The 21560-nt window shown below is 35.7% G+C and overlaps 1 protein-coding gene across 1 annotated transcript; it reads right to left on the bottom strand.

The window, feature by feature from the left end:
* Positions 1–1963: 1963 nt before the first annotated feature.
* Positions 1964–19590, bottom strand: ACBD3 (acyl-CoA binding domain containing 3). The gene is made up of 8 exons (XM_034427934.3): positions 18404–19590; positions 12320–12461; positions 11661–11801; positions 10114–10272; positions 7952–8126; positions 7205–7388; positions 6295–6579; positions 1964–4149 (listed from the first exon to the last, which is right to left on the bottom strand). Exons 1-8 carry the CDS (start codon positions 18681–18683, stop codon positions 3938–3940), a joined length of 1578 nt encoding a protein of 525 aa, XP_034283825.1. The 5' UTR covers positions 18684–19590; the 3' UTR covers positions 1964–3937.
* Positions 19591–21560: the final 1970 nt, after the last annotated feature.

The following is a 21560-nucleotide window of genomic DNA, read 5'->3' as shown; positions in this document are numbered from 1 at the left end:
GCATGGCTAAATCTCAATTTGTGTGATTTTTTTAAAATTGCTTTTTAATACTGTATCTGTTTTAGAACACTAGATAAAACTTTTAATAGAGTGCTATTTCTTTTGTTTCCTATCTAGCTTTGCAGGAGTAGTTCAGGATGACTTGATATCACCCTCCTGATAATTTTTATTATCACAAATTAGATTAATCCTCTCGAGTTAATTATATCACTAAATCATCCACAGCTGTAATTTATCATATAGAAAAATTGTGTCACATTGAAAATCAATGGTTTTTTTAATGCTTTCCATGTATATTATTTGGAGCTGCCCATTTTTTTTCTTGCAGACGTTTGAACTTTCAACTTAATCTTTTAATTCTAAGTAATTATTTCCCATATAAACTATATAATCTATACCAATTAGGAGAGAAATTTGATTTTAAAATAGACATTCACTATTTTAAAGAAACACAAAGGTTTGGTGTTATTTTTTGTGCCTTTTGAATCTGTGTTGAGTCAGCAACTGTCGAGCCCCTGTAGGTTTTTATTTTTTTGGCAACATTTTCCAAAGTGGTTTGCCACTGCACCCCCTAGGGCTGTGAGAGTACTTGCCTAAAATCGTTCCAGCTCATTTCATGTGCAAAGTGGGACTAGTACTGTCTCCCATTTTCTAGCCTAGTGCCTTAACCACTACACCAAACTGGTTCTCAATACAAGATATAATCAATTATATTTTAGTACTGTTTGAAAATTACACAGGGGATTAAATAGTATGTTGTACTAGATACCATCTCAAAGGTGGTATGGTGTGTGGGATGGAAGGATGGTCAGAACTAATCCTTCCATCTCCCCACTATCCAGTCAGAATTGATGAAGCTTCTTGGATGACAAGTGAAATGTTTTCTTCCTAAATGTAAAAAACATTTCTCCCTCAAGGAAAAAATATAGTCGTTGCCTTTTGAAAAAAAGCACCTTTGAGACAATCATAACCTGGATGACTGAGAATCTTCAGAGATATTAGATATCATGTTTACAAGAAAGATTCCTGGATTTTTAGATAAGAGATTTGGCTGGAAAAATTCTTTTCACATATATTCATTGAAATGTGTGAAGTACCTTTGGTACCCAAAATTACAAGTATGATAAAAACACACAACTCATTCGGGACATGCAGCAATGCACTTACATTCCTAGCTTCTGTTAGGTGTTCTGATTTCAAAGAAATGAACAGATTTAGAATATTGGTTCCTTGTACATCTCATCTGTTGCAGGCTGGGTTAAGCCCTGCAACTAGAATGAGAATGGTAGGTGACATGAAAATTATTAAAGTATATCCAACGTTATTCAAGTTTTGGTGGCTTGGTTCAATAGCCTACGTCTCTGGAATTATTTTCTGTACCTTCTTGAATCACAATTGTTCCTGGTTTGCAGACTGGCTTGAGTAGATTCATATGAAGAGGCTGGTGGAATGTTGCCAGCATTAGCTTCTATTTCAGGACCCCAAATTGTGACCTGGATCTCTTATATGGCTTTCATACAACTCGTTTTGAGTATTTAAGTGCACTTTTTAAAAAAAAACCAATGATAGTTATGGGTGATGTGACATACATTATCTCTCTTCCCCCATCTGTGGCTTCATATTAGCAATCCACACAGCAGCTTTTCTTTTACTTTTTTTTTGTCTTTTAGCATCTCTTCAATATCAACCTTCAATTTAACTCTGGCAATATTGCCTAATTAACTCTGGAGGCAGAAATGTTTCTGAAGCTATGGGCAAATCATGCAAATTAAACTTATGTTAACAGGCGAAGAAATATATAAAAATAAATACATGCTAATGAAACATAGTTTGACAATCTCTGAGTTAAAAATATAGTTTAAAAAGAGCTCATTAAAGGTACATTTCTAGTATTATATCTAGTATTATATCTATTTTCCCTCAGCCAAGTAATGTTGATAGAACTTAAGAAAAAGACAGAAGATCCATATAATAATTTTTAATTCAGATTAAATATATTATTCCAAGATATCTTGAACGCGCACTTATCTGCACTATTTAACAGTAAGAGGCAACTTTTGGAGTTTGGGTATCCACAAAGCCTGACAGCAAAAAATTGCTGTTGTTTACAAGTATTGCTCTCCAACATATTTTTTTTGTTTTGGATCATAATTTGTATGGATGAAAACAAATGGAACAGAATAAATGCCTACCTCTAATTTCTTTTTAAAATAACAGCTTTGAAAAAGCAAATTACTTTTCAATTCCATTGCTTATACAGTATTATGTACACATGAGGAAACATGTTAGAACAGAGCTGTCCGGACAGCATTAGTTGGACAGAAGCTTAAAACGTAAATCAAATAAGATAACTCTTATCTTATGAGAGATATGAGAAAGGAAAAACATCATGTATATACAAATATTCAAACAGAATGTCTAAAATACCAACAGATTTATTTGCAGTGGAACGAATATGTATGTCAGCCTATTCAAAGAGATATTGGTGATGGGGAGTCAAGCATAACACATCTCTACAAACTGTTCAACACCTGCACTCCTACCTTGCCTTTGGGAAGCATACTCCATACAAAAACTGTTATATAACTGAAAATAAAGAACAAAACCCCACTTTTAGTCATTGTTGAGCAAATATGTAATTTTAGTTTTGGTCTAGTCTCAATGTGAACGTTGGAATATTACTTGTGAAAGAACAAGAGGGCATGTATTGGAAAATCAAAAGTAACTTAAAAGTAAGATAAGGGTGAGCCTGGCAGTGATTTTAAGAACGTTAGTGCAATATTTATTCTACAATAATGCAACTCTCTTTGATAATGCATAAAGTGAATGTGGAAGCTTCAATTTTCAAAAAAATTAGGAAAAGATCCCTAGATTATAAAACCAGCACAGAAAAAATAGTATGAAGTATTATGTATTAGGACATTTACCTATACAATTCCAAAAGACATGTAGTCCAAAAGGAATGTCTCATACATAATATACCTGTTTTATTGCAAATTTCAAAAGCAAAAGTGGATCTCATTAATTTTAGGTGAGATAAACAAAGATATTCTTTGTTTTAAAATAAGAAGAATACACAAAACAATTTTAGGAATAGCAGCAGATACAGGGGAAAGACAGATATCTGTTATTTTCTTGATGCCCAAAATCAATTCTTTGTAAGCCTGTGATCAAACAAAATATCCCTGATGTATATAGGTATAAGCATATGCATGTATTTATGTATATGTATACTCATGGGCGTGCACACCTTTTGACAAGGACACTTGCTTGCATGCGTGCACATCACACACACACACATTTCTTTATCTCATCCAAAATCATATTATTCTAGGCTCCAAATATTTTTTTCAATGAGAACAGACAGCAAATACTTTTCTAAACTGCATCCACTAAGGTTTCAAGTTTAATGGTGTAAAAATCTGACATTCAAATACAGTATTAAGAAACTTGCTTGCTACAGTGCAGATGGCATCCAACTCCCCTGTTCCCCACAAGTAAGGCTGGTACCATCAAATGAACAGCTAACAGATTTTGTTTTTAAAAGTTCAAAGTTTATACATCAGGCAACATCATGACTGCCACTAATGAAATATCTCCCAGTGTTCGTTTGTGTGTGCGTGTGTGCATGCGTGCCTTAGAATTGAAAGCATTTTAAAAGTCAATGCATAAATTCAATTGACTTTTGTCTTGACTTCTGGCAAAGAACCATCACCAGGAAAAAATGGGAGATCCTAGCCCCACCTATCTCATTTATAATGATCGTTAGATAAAAGCCTCATTCCCAGTATCAAAATTAACAAGCACACACATACGCACACACAACCACAGATACATTAAACAGGATAACGAAGTCAAATAGTCCAGTATGCTCGATGTAAGTTCCAAATAACATGATGTCTTCCGCACCACCCCAACCTCCAACAATATAAGATCTTTATCTAGTATAATACACTCTGTAGTAAACTGTTTTTGACCTCCATAGTGAGTAAGAGTTGTCAAATTTAAGAAGATAGACTCCTCTCCCTGGGTACTGATGGCTGCCAGCATACACTTCTTCATGACAGTCTCTTCTGTACACAGGCACTATTTCATCTAGCTGAGGTTTGTTCGCATTCTTTTTGGCTTTCTCTTCAGTGCTAGCATGTTCTGAGAAAGAGACAGAAATAAAGTATTAATTACTGCATGCATTAATGCCAAATAAATCCCAATTATTTATAGACAATCATTAATAAAAATAATCCAACCTTAAAACAATTCACAGTATGAGATAAAGCATGACTTTCTGATACCAGGATTTGCAAAGAAGCAACTGAAATTACTGGTAATCCACACACTGCAATCTGGGGCAATCTTCTTAACTAATGAATGAATGCTTTTGATTAATGTAAATACATAATAACAAGTGTTAGATTTAATTCGTTTATTTTATAGTTGAGTTGTACTTTTAGAAGTTTCCCTTTCTACTATTATCAGGGCCTAACAACATGAAGATCATAGTTTTGAACCTTTCTTTAGATATCTACTGGCGATGTTAATAAAACAATTCTCAAAAACTCTTAAGTGATTTCTCAGTAAAATCTTGATCCCATTTTTTTTAGGACAACAAAGTGCAGCAGAATTATCGTCCTCATGATAAGGGAGCAAAACTGGCCTAGTTGTAATACCATTGATTTCCTACAGTTTTTGGAAATGGAAATGAAAGGGTATTTGTTAATATAACCAAAGTTGCTAAAAGGTTGTCTCCCATGAAGGAATAGTCAAAGGATGGCCTCCATAAATGTCAATACTTATTTCATTAATAAATAAATTTGATAAATAAATAAATAAATAAATTTGAATTAATTCAATTCAAAATTAAATTAGTGCAAATGAAACAATTTGAGTTAACTATCCTGCAAGCTTGTGTTATGAGTTGCATGTAAATTAAGATTCTAGCTTAAACACACAACTAGCAAAGAACACATATACATTTATCTAGCACCCACAAATACTCATTTGTTTTGTCCTTTGAAGTTGTCAAAACTTAGGAAACTGTAATTGCTATGCAATTACAGATAGTCCTCACTTACCAACTAATCATTCAGTAACTGTTCAAAATTGTGACAGCACTGAACACCTAAAACTTCAGATCAGTCCTAGAAGTTCTGGCCACACAGTGCCCCTGTGGTTATGCAATTGCAATTTGGGTGCTTGATAACCAAATTGCACTAAATGACTGGTTGCAGCACCCTCACAATCAAGTGATGACCATTTGCCATCTTCCCTGCCAGCTTTTCCCAAAGTCAATGGGGAAATCAGCAGCGAAGGTCACAAGTCACCCAGGTAAGTCCTCTTCCAACTGCACTCGCATGCACCACACTCTTTCCTCCCAGCCTTCCTGGGCTCACACCACTCCCTCCCTCCTTCCCTTCCCTTTCTGCATTTGCACTGTGCCTTTCTTTATCTACTTCCTGCATTTGCATGGCCCTGCTTGATTACCTGTTTAACAATGTCCTGGATTACGATGGCAACTATACAGCATGTTCACATAACACAACCCCAGTGTAATTGCCATTGTAACCTGAGGACTACCTGTTTTTCTCACACAATGAGGGGTAAATGTTAGGTCAATTGCTCATCAATGCAGTTAATGAAGAAAATATCACACAGAGACTGTACAGTAAATGAAGATTACTGGACAGTAAAGATCAATTTGAAAATCACAATGATAAAGAAGAAAACTGAGAAGGCAATGAAATTGGTAAGAGGATTTGAAAAATGATGGCAGAGAAAATCATGCAACTTGGAGTCTAGATGGTAATCTACATAATATAAATTTTATGTTTGCTAGAAAGGTACAAATGGTCTGATTTTTTTAGAATGGATGCTGGAGACTATAAATACTTCAAGAAGAATTTTTCTATTTTCCCACATTGATTTTTAAATTCCCAAGCTAAGAAATTTTATTGTAAAACACTGTGGGACAGCTACTGTAATTGAAGAACCTTGTAATATCAAGGTAATTTACAGCAATAATTGTGAAAGGAATATTAACTTGGTCAACTTGCTTCCCAATTAATAACCTTCAGCCCACAATGACTTAACCCACTGGCCAGCTGGGCATTCTGAAAATCACAGTCCAAACATCTTTGGAAGTACCAGGATAAAAACAGAATATTCCAGCATTTATTATTTCCTATAGGATTTGGTTTGGGTTTTTTAAAAAACTAACAATAATGTAAAACAAAGATGTGACAAATTGAGAGAGTCTCCAACATGTTTAAACCTTTGCTAGATATATAAATAAGATACCTTCTTCTTCTTCCTCATCTTCACTGGATTCACTAACATGAACACTGACAGCTGTGTTAGGGGAGTCTGTCCATTCAAAATATACCCCAAAACCAATGTCATAATTGTCTGTAGCAAACTCCCAGAAAAGATAACAGCCCTCTTCATGTGTTGGAACTCGAACTGTCACTACTTCTCCTCTGCCCACTGTGATTACAGAATCTGCATCCTGGCGAATCTTCTCTTTGAAGTCAGCAATCTGGGGCCGTGTCCACATGGAAGGTGCTGCTATTACTGGAACTGATTCTAAAAAGAAGGAGGGGACAAAAGGAAGTGAAACAAACTAAGCAATTTACATTTTCCCACAGAATTTTCTTGGGGTGCTATATCAATAGATATTACAGGGCTACTTTCTAAATTATTTAGTAGGTCTAAATGGAAAGCAGTCTCACTCTGCCAAAACCACATAGCATCCGCAGGTTTGAACCACCTAAAGGCTTGTCTGTAAACAAGGGTTAAATCTCCAGCCATATGCCATGTCCTATCTTGGTACAGATGAGAAGCCAAGGTCAGTGTAAACAATATTGGGCTAAGCAGTAGTAATAGTCCAGTAATAAAGCAGTTTCCTATGATCTACCTTGAAACACCAAATGAAAAACCATAAGAAACTGCATTTTTTCCTCCACTGATTTTTATTTAGCCAATTTCTGTCTGTGAATAGGATTCTGCACTCTGTGGTTACATGGCAATAAGTCACAGATCTGCAAGCCACTAGTTCCAATCATTACAAAGGGTGGACATACAGGCTTTAGTCAAAAACAAAAAATAAGCAGGTCTCTGCTTATAATTACTATATTCTGTAGTAATTATGATACTAGATACTCAAACTATTTATTGTGTTTTGAAAGAGTCCAATAAACATCAGTCATACCTTTTGGTCCATTCTCGAGTGCTTCTTCTAAAGCATCTATTTCCGGGTCTTTTTCAGGGCAGCCTGGATGTGCACTAGCCTGCCCATTGACTGATGAGATTTCCCCTGCAGTGGCTGAATTTGCCTTTGATACAGATGTAACTAAAGCTGTAGCAGCTGCTTCTTGCTGTTTCTGTAAAGCTGCCTACAAATTAAAAAAAAAAAGCACTTATTGCAAAATCAATAAAAGTGTGCAATGTATTTCACAGGAGTCACCTAATGTAAGCATTAGGTATAATTTAAACAGAATTTTAAAAACTGTAGCAGAACACACACAATCATTATTTAGATCTCCTGGTGACCATATTTATGTTCATACATAAAATACCAAGCTCTCCTGGTGATTGTGAATATATCCATATTGTTTTCTCAGTAATAATACAACAATGATTTGCCACCATCTTTTTCCAAGATGTTCTTTCAAATTCCCAATTTATTTTATAGCCCTTGGATTTGCTAAATCCCATCCAAACACTAGTCAGTCTGGAACTCGTTTAGCTTTTCAGGGTCGCCATTAGTTGCCTAGGTGCTGCCACTTGGCTGTAAGATATATTATTAGAATTTATTCTAGCTTTATAAGTATTTATTCTTATTATAATTTATTCTAGCTTCAGAAGTACTTACAGTATAGCTTAGTAATTTCAGTTTCAACAGAAAATTAAAAAGCTGCTATTCTGAGAGATACATTGTTACCATGGTGTACTATACCTGCTGCTGTGCAAGTTGGACCTGATAAAGTTGTTGCATATACTGTTGATAATGCTGCTCCTGGAGCTGGCGGATTAGGATTTGTTGCTGCTCGTAGTTGCCTGGGTACTGTTGGGCTGCATATTGTTGGAACTGGACAGCAGTCTGAGAGTTCAATGCTGCCATTATCTGTTGCCTGGATTAAAGAACAAAGGGCCCCAGTAAATAACTCTGCAGACATAAGAAGAGCAGCTATTTAACTAGATTCAAGCATACTAAATTTTATTTCTAAAACATATTAGTGAAGTTTACATGACAGTAAAGTGGAATATGAAGCCTTAAGTCAAATGCCGTAATTAAAAATTGAATTATGTCAGAAAATCTGTATTTCACACCTTTCCCAAAAAGACATTTGTGTTCTTACTTGACGTCACTAACATGCAAAATATGAGAAATAATCACTTCTATTATACAGTATATATACAAATAATATGAGATCTTTTGCTTTCCGTAATATCTAAAAATACAATTCACTTCTCAACATTTCCTTTTCTGTATCCAGAACAAACACCAAATATATTGGGGAAAGCCTTACGATCTATTACAGGTAGCCCTCAATTTATGATCACAATTGAACCCAGAGTTTATTTTGCTACGTGAAAAATTTGTTAAGTGAGTTTTGCCCCTTTTTATGTCTTTTCTTGCCACATTTGTTTTAAGTGAATCAATGCAGTTCTTAAATTAGTAACATGGTTAAGGGAATCAGGTTTCCCCATTGACTTTACTTGTCAGAAGATCACAAAAGGGGATCACATGACCCTGGGACACTGCAACGATCATAAATGTGAGTCAGTTGTTAAGCATCCGAATGTAAATCACGTGACCATGGGGATGCTGTCATAAATGTGAAAAATGGCCGTAAAGTCACTTTTTTCAGTGTCATAACTTTGAATAGTCCCTAAATGAACTGTTGTAAATCGAGGACTACCTGTATTATGCAGTATCCATATTATCTCAGGGTCAGATTCAGAATAAAAAAAACATAAAGAGCTTCCATTCAATTTTCCAAAAGCAGCAATCACCAATTCTAATTTTTAAGAAAACTCCCTATATTTTATCTTTTCTATTAAAAAACCATTTAATGAATTTAACGTCTGCCAGAGTAAAGGTCACATAAATGTTGGTTCTCTCTCAGGCTTGCTTTTGAAATTTTGGTGATGCATCCACAAGAAGTTAACAGCACCTCCCAATTACAATTTCACAAAAATTTAGAGAATTTTGTATTTTTCATGTTACTCCAAGAGTTCATGCTAAAAGTATTACAATTGTTATTAACTTTTCAGTGTAAATAGTGAATTCTAATTCCAGTACTAAAGTTCAGGCATCACACTTGAATAAAAATTCAGATAAAGTGATACAGGTTCAACGAAGAGTAACAAGGATGAGCAAGAATCTAGAAATAGAAACTACGTTGCATGAAAAGAGGTTCAAGGAAATTAGATTATTTAGTCTTAAGGAATAAAAAACTAAGGAGCCTATTCTTTATTATTCCAAAGTACAAGTCAAGAAATCATGCATTCAAAATACCAGGAAAAAATATTCCAACTGAACATTAGGTAAAAACTTTCTAATAGTTTAACAATAAAATCAATTACTTGAAGAATGATAGATTCATCTTTCATGCTTGAAGCAGAAGCTAAATAACTGTGCAATAATTTAAATTTCTGCATTATTGAATTTGATGGTTTAATGCCCCTTCAAGCTCTATAGTTTTATAACTTTCTTAGCAAAACTCTCTTCCAATGGACTTATTCCTAGTCCCATCAGTACATAAATTTAGATACACCTTTGAAGAATTTTTATTTACCAAATTTAGAAATTCCCTCATAGATTTGCCTTTGGTATTTTAAATCAACTCAAAAATGGTTTGCCTGTCAATAATATTAGGTTGAATCTAAAGCCTATTGTCTACAAAGTTTATTTCTTGTAAACTTCAGCTTACACCTTCAGTATATCACTTTGTTAGGGCCCAAAACATACTTTTAAAAATATTTAGTCACTTATAAAAATTATTTGTATGGTCTTAGGCAAGATGGCATTTCTATTAATGTGAGAATAAACCTCTTTTTTTAAAAAAAAGACACAAATTATGATATGACAAATCACACATTACTGAGTCCTACTTTTGCTGTTCCATTCGGAATCTTTCTTCTTCTATCCTCCGTCTCTCCTCTTCTTCCCGTCTGAGTCTCTCTTCCTCTTCTTGCCTGCGTTTTTCTTCCTCTTTTTGTAAACGCTCTCGTTCTTCCTCTTCATGTTGCCTACGTTCCTCCTCTTCCCTCCTGTAATATTTGTATCTATCACTTAATTACTCTGTAATTCTATATAGCTTCTCATGCTGCAATACGAAAAATGAAGTTTCAAGTCAAGTGTAGCTATCCTCCAATCTGTCACTGGATTTAACAATAAAGACTCATATAAAATTATCTCCATAAAACTATCAATGGCTACTACCATAACAGTTATATTTCCTCCATTAGTCATCTGCTGTAGAGGAGCACAAGAAAACAGATGCTGTCCTGCAAGGTACTTTTTTGGGGTCTTTGAGAATGTTGGCTAAAAAGAAACTATTTTTAAAGTGCCACTTATACAGCGGAGGGAGCTTGTGCTCCCACATGAAGCTCCCCTCACTCACGCTCGCATGCAAAGCTCCATTCAAATGAATGGAACTTTGTGCATGACTGCAAGCGCCCATTGTGTGAGTGGAGCTTCACACGTGCACACTTGCTCATCTCTCCCATGGTCCAGTTTCAAACAGGCTGCGGCCTGATAGTGGGCCACGGTCCAGGGGTTGGGGATCCCTAGTCTAGGCATTTCACGTAATTCATATATGTAAGTAATTGGCATCACTTTTGTCAATTGATGCAAACAATGTCAATTATATCAATTTAAATTCAACAGATATTTGGATTTAAAAGAACCCCTTTCTTCCAAATGTTCTTTTAAATCATGGTTTTATTGTAGTGCGATTTTTCGGACTGTAATCTTAGGGAAATTTACCCTGGAATCAGTCACAATCATGGCTGCATAGTAAGCCATTATTGTTGTTACAAAACAACTCAGATGGAACACAGAAGGCTTAAGTAACCTTTTCTCAAAAATAATATTGTACACAACACAGAACAATCACAAAAAAAATTAAAATCATTTATTATGCACTTGAAAGTTTATCAAGAAACCAGGAAAATGCAACAAACTTAACTATATTCTGAACTCTGGTGCAATGCAAAACAGGACAAAATGTGTTTCTTCACATGATGAATTTTTTTGTAAGGAACTGTCATCAATAAGCAACAAAATCTGTGTTGAAAGCAAATATATTTAACTTTTTGATAGCAGTTAAGATATTGGGCAAGATACTAAATAATATGCTTTTTTTCTACCACAGTAAATGAACATGGAGTTCTGAACTGATCCTACTATAAACCACATTACATATTTACAAAGATTCTTATGCACTGATGACAAGCATATATTTAGCAACATTTAAAATATTACTAATAATCCTCATACTTGTAATGCAAGCAAACAAAAATTGCAGTAAAGCAAATAACTTCATCATCAAGACTGCTACAAAATAATAAGAACTAATAGATTATTAGAAAAGATCCCCAGGACACAGGAATCTTTGTGAACTGGAACTTGGTACCAAACAAGTACAAAAGCATACCTTTTCTTCTCCTGCTCTTCTTTTTCTATTTTATGGGATGTAACATATGTTGAAAAGAGTTGACAACACCTATTCAGGAGTTTTACAAACTCTGTCATAGCTTCTTGCTTTGCCATACTGCCAAGCGCAGCCCATTCTTTCCTGCAATGATGAGATAAAATGAGTTGGGATAAAAAGGAAATAATTTCTATCAAATTAAGTATAAACACAACAGTTTATGCTTAAGTTGATGCTAGACAATTAGGCAGGAAAATGTTCCCAGAAAACAGCTCTAAACATGGATACTTTTGAAAGCAGTACTTCTGCCCAGAATACTAGGAATTCCACAAGACAAGACATAATCTTAACCTTAAACAAAATCTTATCGGATGACTACTCAAGATAACAAATATAGTAGTCATTAAATATTTCATTCATATTTCTGTCTTGTGTGAGAACAAGAATAAATGTATGTACAGTTCAGTTTAGCGATTAAATTCAAATCTGCTGTCAATAAATAACCACTTTTTAGGTTTCCAGGAATTTTAAAAATATGCTCAGGTGCTGAATTTATAAGAAATCACCATACTACAGATATTTCAACCCACAGTCCCATGGTTAGGTTAAAATGTCTTGCTCAAATAAAACAATGTATTTGTTATATTTATAAATATTTTTACCTTCTGTCATTTCCAAGTACATCAAAGAATCCAACTTCAGGGCAGGTATCTGGATTGTAAGGTCCCAGCAGAATTTGTTTATGCAGGGCTACCAGTCTGAGTTTTTCTTCATAGGTGGGATGAAAGGCTTTGCCATCTTTTTCTGAAAGTGAAAGATACAGTAAATTTAAAGATATAAATAATAAATGTCATAATGCTAGGTATTTTATAGTTAAGAACACAATGAAATGTCATATCTTCTATAACGGTCCTTCAAAGTGGTATCAATCATGCTAGCTGATTTGGTTGCTCAGTGCAAAATACTGAGGAGTGAATAGACTTTTTCAAGGCTACCTCCAAGAAAGATAATAAACCAAGATTTACTTATATTTTCAGAGGAAAAACAATCCTAGTTACAGAGACCTAAATCCATATGAACACTCAGAACATGGGTACAACCTTATCCCAGCACACGTTTACATGGAAAGCCATCAAGAATGGTAGTTTCACTTAACAACCTCATATGTGGCAAAGAACTTTATTGAAAAAAAATATATAGTGCGATAACTTAGCATACTGAACTGGGATCAAAGATCTGGATTAAGTCTCAATTTAGTAATGAACCTCAATGGGTGGCTTACCCACTCTGCAGGTATTGTGAAAATATGAATGCTATAAACCCCCCAGCACCCTTCATAAAAATAAACATAATGCGTAGCAATAAACTAAGTCACAAATCTATATATATATATATGCATCATTATCTATAATATGGTTTTGATTTTACAAAAACAAAGTGCTGTTCTTTTATTAGTTGCAATACATAAATCCTATTTTTAACTATACAGCTAGGATAAAAATACACATAGAAAGTATTATTTTATATTAAATAATATAAATTACACAATATAATTACAAAAATATTAGTAAACAAGTTTTACTTTTAATTATTAAAGAACAAATTAATGAATTATTTACATACATGACTGATGAGCTTACAGAGGGGAACAGATAGAAAGACTGAAAAAAACTTATTAAAAATTACAGCAAATAAATAATAAACCATTTCACAAATTTAATCTAGATTTTTAAACATTTACCAGAAAAGGAATATCATCCATTTTAAATTTATGTCCCATAAACATTGATCTGGCTTCAAAAGGGTCGTTTGAAATAAGGTTTTGTGAGCATATGCCAATTATAGTACATTCAGTAAATTTACAAAACACACAAAAGCAAAAGCTATTGTTTGAAAAAATGCTGACTGATGAAACATGAAACAAAGATGCAAGTGCACAAATTATTTTGTTATACAATAAAGAAAAAATTATTTCTGTTACACTATATTATCATACTAGAGTCCATATGAATGCCCACTGAAACTTGCAAAAACATGGTCTTGTTGTCATTGACATCAGAGGTCTCAAATATGGCCACACTAATTTCAAGCCAGACAACAGAGGAGAAATTGAGCCGAAGCTCTCGCCGTTGGGAATATCCCAGCGGCTCTACCATGAATGGGAGACTGCTGGTTGAACTCACAATGTTATTTAGAATGATGAAGAAGCATCCAGGAACAGGGTGGATTTGATTTAAATCGAGTTGATTTAAATCACAATTTAAATCATGATTTAAATCACTAGTAAAAAGGCTTGATTTAAATCAACTCGATTTAAATCATAATTTTTAAAGAGCAACTGTCATCTCTGCTACTCCTTTGACCCACTGTTGACTCACCGATAGTCCCAGTGTTGCAGAATATACAGCCTCATGCTACATAACTAAGCTCCATTTCATGCTGAATAAACTAAATTATTTATATATCTTAAATAGAAAACTATCTTATGATAGATTTTTACCCCAAAAGTTTTTTATTAAAATAAATTCAATAAAAATAAAAAAATTCCGATTTAAATAAAAAAAATCCGATTTAAATAAAAAAAATCTGATTTTTTTTGATTTTTTTAAAAAAATCATTGATTTTTATCCACCCTGTCCAGGAATAATCCTTTTCAGAAGAGAAACCTTTGACACGTCTGTCCAGGCTGAAGGACTGAGTCAAAAGCTGGGAAGCCCTAGCAACAGAGGCGTGGCATTACAACTTTGACAGACGAGGTCCAATCAACTGAACAGACGAGGTCAACCCATTCCTGGATGCTGTCTCCACCACTATGGAGAAATTCCTGTTCATTCTCTAACCACATCTTCTGCAAAGCCATTTTATTTGATTTTTTGATATGCTTGAAGTTGGATGGATAAGATCTGGAATTATTTTTCTTAAAATAAAACCAGCCTCCCAAGTTTTTATAATCCATTTGCATTTTGTCTTACGCTTGGGCTCTAAAAGGATGGACAATTACTATAATAAAACAAACCTGGATTGCCATTTTGAGGTACTTTACTTGGTATATTTATCTCAACATTATTTCCTGGCTCAGTCATAAACGTTAATGAGGGACTAATTTTCAGATAATATGCCTATATTTAGGAATTATTTATACCGGTGTTTCTTAACGCTTTTTTCTCAGAATCCCAACTTTTAAAAATGACGGAAGACGCCAAACAGAGCTTTTTTTATATAGATTATATTTCCAATATTTACCATATTAAAAATTATAATAGATGCATTTGCTGCCTATACTACTTTTCATGACTGTTTGGTAGGATTTTATTATTGCATTATTTTTCAACATAGGCTGGCAAAAAAACCTGACTCCATGAACCTCTGAGAGGGTCTTGGGGAGCCCCAGAAGACGTAGGTTGTTGGTCGCTAAGACCTGTCCGACTTTTCACAATCCCAAGGACCACACCATGGCAGGCCTTGCTGTCCTCCACTGTCCCTTGGAGTTTTCCCAAATTCATGTTCATTGTGTCGATTACATTATTTAACCATCTCATCCTCTGCTGTCCTCTTCTCCTTTTGCCTTCAATCTTTTCCAACATTGGTGTCTTTTCCAATGAGTCTCCTCTTCTCATTTGGTGGACAAAGTATCTGAGCTTCAGCTTCAGTGTCTGAGCTTCCGAAGAACAGTCAGGATTGATTTCCTTTAAGATTGAATGTTTGATCTTCCAGCAGTTCAAGGACCACAATTTTAACAATGCTAATTTGTACCATTTAGAACAAGTTTAATGAAGCACAAAATCCAAACTGGTACCTATGAATTATTTACTTCAAATGATATTCCTGACAATAAAGTGACAAAATCTAATGGTAACCTGCTTCTCCCCACTAAATCTTCCTTTTTCTTACAGATTTATATGCTTAAATATCTCCTATTTATCCAACAAAAGAGAAATAAACCCTTCCAACAAACTGAAATGTATGTACTGTCCCTTATCTGCTCAAATAATATCATTAAAATACCTATTCACACCAGGAGCTTAATTGCTGGGTGTCCTTCAAATATAATTATATGCTCTTTTGTCAATACTATCTTATGCTCTATCAATAACAAAGAAGTCAGTACCTACACAAGACAAAACTTAAAAGAAATTAAGACCATGAAAAAAAGAGAAAGAAATTGAAACATGAGCATGCTCAGGTGATCCTCAGATGAGCCAAAGATCTTTTTTTTAAAAAAAGCCCTTCAAAATACATTTCAATAATGATTGAACATAGTCAGTTTCTCCAAAAACCATGGAAAAGCCAGGAGCTCAAAGAGATGGTGAAGCAATCTTCTTGATACCATTAGTGCTCATCCTGAAGGAGGACAAGGTTGATAAGTAGACACCTCAACTGCTGAATTCTTGTTAGGATACAGTGAAACATTTTATGGCAGATAAAATTTCTCTCACATTACCCATGGTGCGTCTGCTGTCTGAAATGTCATAGTTCAATTATATCAAAAGAGAGGGACCTACATTAGCAGTTCTGGGCTCCATAATTTAGGATAACCACTAGATGAAAGCAAGAAGGTACAGAATTCTACCTGCTGCCATCAGGATTTCTGCAACCTAAGATCTGATAGTAATATCCTACTACCCTAACTAAAACTCAATTGGATTTAATAGGGATTAGAAAGATGGGTACTTTCTTTCCCTCCCTCCCCTTTTCTACATAGCTATATTTCACACAAAAATATAAGTAGGGATAATACTGTTTTTATCTTGTTATTTTAAAAGAATACAATAGGTATATTGTGCCTGTTGCATCATAATCTTTTGGTACTAGGATTCTATGTGCATTCATGAATCTGTATGTCTGTATAACCACCCAAGGATAACTCCACAGTTGCCAAAGAAAGATCATCTACTCTGTAACACAGCAACATAGTCTACCAACTTAAAACTTCCAACTTTTGCCACGTTCAATTTACCATAATTTTTCTTTCTACTTAACATTACTTTTATTCTTTTTGTTTCGTATTCCAAGTATAGCTCAGTAACACTTGTATATAACATTTTTAGAACAGTAACAGTGATCATATTTCTTGAATCCAGTGGCAGTAGCCACAAGCTACAGCATGGCCGTTTGCTCCATGTTTGTATTGCACTTTCTCCTGAGTTTATAAAGGAGATTTAAAATGGACTATGAGATGGTAAGTAGTATTTGTTATAGTCACTGCAATATTTTCCAGAGAAAATATTGTTTTATTAGATGGTCTAATAACTTATGTACATGTAGATCCCCTATCCTTTCACATACCAAGAAAAGAGAGCAAGAACAAGTTTAAGAAAGCTTACACAGGTGATTGTTTAGGCTGACCTTCAAAGGCGACAGTATATTTCAAGAAATGCATATTTATGATAATAGAATATTGTATATTACCTCAACGTTTTTAAATGGGCAGTTTGGGCTCACTTTGAGCCCAAAATATGTATAAATATTTTCCTCCTGGAGAAGAAACAGCAATGAAGTATTTAAATATTTCTATGTCTACCACTTGTTATGGCAAGCAAAGAAATATTGAGAATGCATTAAGTCTCAATTCACAGCTGAAACAAAATCTTAAGTATTTCAACCATTTTCCATGATCTGATATCTGAAGTTAAACTCATCACATTATAAAAGGTACAAAATGCCCAGGAATAGCACTTATTTTGTTCAGAAGTGTAATCCTACTCATATCTGATACTAAATTCTTACTATTTCATGCTCTGAAATAAAAATGAATATGACTGCACTACATAATAGATAATATTGAAAGCAACAGCAAAGATATGAGAGCAAAAGTTCACATTTCTTTTTTGTCAAATTTTTATTTTTTAGATAAAGTTCACATTTCATGGGTATAAATTTACTATCTACTCATTCCAAATGTGGATTTTTGTATGTTTCTCTATTATTCAAAGATATTACATATTGGGAATTTCTGTAAAAGTTTAGTAACTCTTCTTCATTTTGTTCCTTGATTACTTTTAAAATTCAGATAGATTCCAACACATAAAAATGGCCAAGCGCAATAGTATTGCAGAACTGCCATGCACTTGTAAACAGAACATGAGCAACAAAAATGGATTTATAACATAACTTGATGCAGCACATGCTATATTTTGGCCTACTATTTTATTCAAAAATGAATAAAGCCTTTTCCTAACTATGTCCTTCTTCATCTTTGCTTTTATATTACCTTCTGTGGTTTTATTCAAAGTATATCTAGCCTTAAAATATTCTGGAAAGGTTTTCAGAAAGGACTGCATACGTCCAAACGAACAATAGTTCCAAAACAGCAATCAATTTTAAAAGAGCAAGCAATATATATCATTTTATAGCTCCTGTATGCATAAGGCTACATAATCTTTTGAAGACCATTCAGGCTTATTTGAAAACATTAATATATTTCGCAGCCTGCTTAAATGTCACTTCTGTACCTCATATATATATATCCCCCTGCAAACCGAATAGAATATTTCATTGGAATATTTCTCTTGCTCCTCAACAAGCTTCTGAGGGTGACGGCGGCCTCTCTCCACAGACACAAACCAACTAAGTAAACGTACATCTAGTTTAAGATTCCCGGGGCTCTACGAATGTGAGTCGGGGCCGGAGGCTACCAAGCTTTCTCCCCCACAGACCCTCTTACGATGCAAAGGCCGGGAAGTCGACAGAGAGCCGGGACACTTTAGTCACTTTCCCGACTTGGCAAGAGGCAAAGGCGGGGTCACCTTTGAAGAAGCGCAGCGCCAGGCCGTACAACTCCTCCAGGCCGAAGCCCCAGCGCCGCTCCAGATTCAGCGCTCCGCCGCCGTCTCCGTCTCCGTCTCCGCCGGCCTCGTCCCTCACCTGCCCCCCCGGCTGACCAGAAGTCCCCCCTCGGCTGCCAGCCAGCGGGAGCGGCCTAACGTCCGCCTGGCCAGGCCTAGTCTCCTCCGAATCCGGGCTCAGAGTCAGGCCGTCAATGGAAACCTCCAGCCGCTCCGAACTGAGCGCCGCCGCGGCCGCCATCGCCTGCCTCACCCCCTAGTGCTCAGCTGGGCGGCCACGTCCCGACTTCCTGCTCCCGCCTCACGACCCGGATCTTCCGGCGAGGCAGGCAAGTCGCCCAGCAGCAGCAGCAGGAGGAGGAGGAGGAGGAGAGGAGTTGGGGGGGAGGGGGAGGAAGAGGAAGTGTGGTTCCTCTGGAGCGGGGCTCTCCAACCTTGACAACTTTAAGCCTGGTGGACTTCAACTCCCAGAATTCCCCAGCCAGCTCCTCTGGAGGCAGCCATGTTGTTGCCTACCTCCTCCTCCTGCTGCAGCGGTCTTTGCCAAGTTGCCTGCCTTGCCGCGGGCATATTGGGGACGTTTCCTGCAGGCAGACTTGGGGCAGCCGAGCGTGTGGAGTTCAGGGCGATTTAATCCCGTGTATAAAGTTGCCCTCTTTATTTTCGGCTAGAAATCTCTTTGACGCCTGCATGACAACCACCGTTCCACGTAGTGCTGCTTTTGAAGCTGCCGGCGAATTCAGTCAGGTTGTTGTCGAAAAGGCAGAGCGGTCTTGATCCAGAAAAGGGACGTCCACACCGTTATTTCTAGCAAGTCTGAACCCCTTGAGTGCCACCAAAAAATAACAAAACAAAACAAAAGCCAAAGGAAAGCCAAAAGGACAATCAACACGCATCCTTCAGTCTGTCCACAATCAATTTTGCTCACGACATCAGGCGGAACTGTCCTGAAAGTAGTCCCCAAACTATGCAATAATGGGTGGTGGACGTGTGACCTTCCAGATGAGTCGCTACTCAAGAGTAATCCCATTTGGTACTATTACTTGGAAGTTCATTTTGAGCAAGCAATTTCGTCTCTCTCTGAACGCTTTTTGTATATTCTCAAAACAACAAACACAACACACAGACAGAGTTTCAAATCATCTTGTGAAGGGTATGCCAAAGGGCTTTTAAAACTTGTTTTCTATTTTGTATAAAAGCAATCTTCAAAGCCTATGGAAATGATGTAATGCTACCTTCACCTCCTCTGGGACAGCATATTAAATCTTGTGAACTGCAGTATCGGCTTTATGAGTCAGGAAATGGGCTCTTCAAATCTCATGCCATTAATCCTAAACCATCTGTAAAACGGAGAAGAAAAAGAAGAAAGGGATAGGGCAACTGTTTCAGTCAAAAAATATTTACACTGGCTCTCCAAAATCTCCCTTCTGATGGAGAAAAAAGGCAGCATTTGAGAAACCTTTGCAACTGCCCTACACACAGACAGCAGGTTCTCTTTAGAGCCTTAGGCTGAGCTCTTTCCTTCTGCAAATATGAAACGCATTTTGCTCTTCCTTATGCAAATTGCAAACTGAACCACTGAACAGTAGCTTTTCTTAAAGCTTTTGGGCTGGTGAGAAACTGGCAGCCCTTAAAAATAATGCTTGTGCAAGCAGGGCAAAAGGAACCAGTTAGCAGCAAGCTGGGCAGAGGGACAGCTGGTCCAGAATAAGCTTTACTAATTTCTGGTGGTTCCTGCAATCAACTTTTTGGCTTCATGCTGTTCATTAAGTACTTGCATGTTAATTTTAGAATAAATGCCCAAGGGATACTGTTGTTCATAGCTTAACTACCTGGCAATCTGGAACTAGAGATTTACAGTGATATTTCGAAATGGGAAAAAGCTGAGAAAAATAGTCAGAGAAACAAACTTTCTTTGTCTTTTCTCTTCCATGCTCCTTCCCTGCTCTCTGTAGAGTACTACAGCATTTAGTTTTGAGTTGGCTGCCTGACTGTAACTGCAATATTATATCCCATGCTGTAGAGAAGTGAATAATAAGAAAAAAGAGGTCTTTTTAATACTTTTTTCCCAGAAACATCCTGCATCTTAACTTTCGTTTCTGTCAGGACATTTGTTATAATCCAGCTTTATTCAAACTTCCACAGGAACTCACTGGCACTCCCAGAATTCACAACTAATAATTCAATATCAGAGTTCAAAGCTGATTTTCAGACAGAATAGTTGTTCTGTTTTAGTTAAGCCTGTTACAATTTGTTTAGAGTCCCTTGGGAGTTGGGCGGCATAGAAATGCGACAAAATAAATAAATAAATAAATAAATAAATAAATAAATAAATAAATAAATTATGTTCTACATTATGCTTAATGTAACTTGGCTGATGAAGTTCTATCAATTTAATTAGATCAAGTATTTAGTATGTGTTATAAAGTATATCATTTCTATGATGGCATCTTTTTCAAAGCTGGCTCTTTAAATACAGAAATAGCAAAAATCTAGAAAAGGAACACTGAACAATTGAAACTCAACTGCCATCTGCTGGACTATATAATGAATTTTGCAAAGCAGATTATTATTTTCTTTTTGCTCAAAATCAAGTATTACTATTTTAAAGACTATCTACATTGTTAACATGAACATTTTCAAAAGAACATTTTTTGGGTGGGAAATCCTCTTTTTAAAGCACTACTGAAATAATTAGACTAAGAATGGAATGGTAAACCACTTCCATACTGTTACCAGTAAGAAACTTGTAGTCTTCAAAGGTTGAGTTCAACCTTGAAGGAGCCTTTATTTTTAAGCTATATATGTGCAAATAAAAAGATAGATATTTGAAAAAAATTAAATTTTCAAATGTTAGAAAAAGATGACGAACAGTACAATTATACTTTTTTTTTCAGAGGTTGCCCAACCAAGGCTTACAAGACTACAAAAAAACTCAGAATTCTGATAGCAGGAAAGGCAACTGGAGCCCTGCAGGTGATTCGATCTTCAACTCCTGTCAGTCACAGTCTCTATGGCCAATGAAAAAATGTTTTAATTCATGCTATCTGAAAGGCACCTGGTTACTTATTTCTGCCAGTAGAATCTTGTGCTACTTTGATAGCTATATTTTGCTTTC

The sequence above is a fragment of the Pantherophis guttatus genome, chromosome 1 (genome assembly GCF_059756535.1).
Source record: "Pantherophis guttatus breed Tessera chromosome 1, ASM5975653v1, whole genome shotgun sequence".
Taxonomy (NCBI): Eukaryota; Metazoa; Chordata; class Lepidosauria; order Squamata; family Colubridae; genus Pantherophis; species Pantherophis guttatus.
The sequence above is the reverse complement of the archived record's forward strand: the minus strand, read 5'-3'. Positions and strand labels throughout refer to the sequence as shown.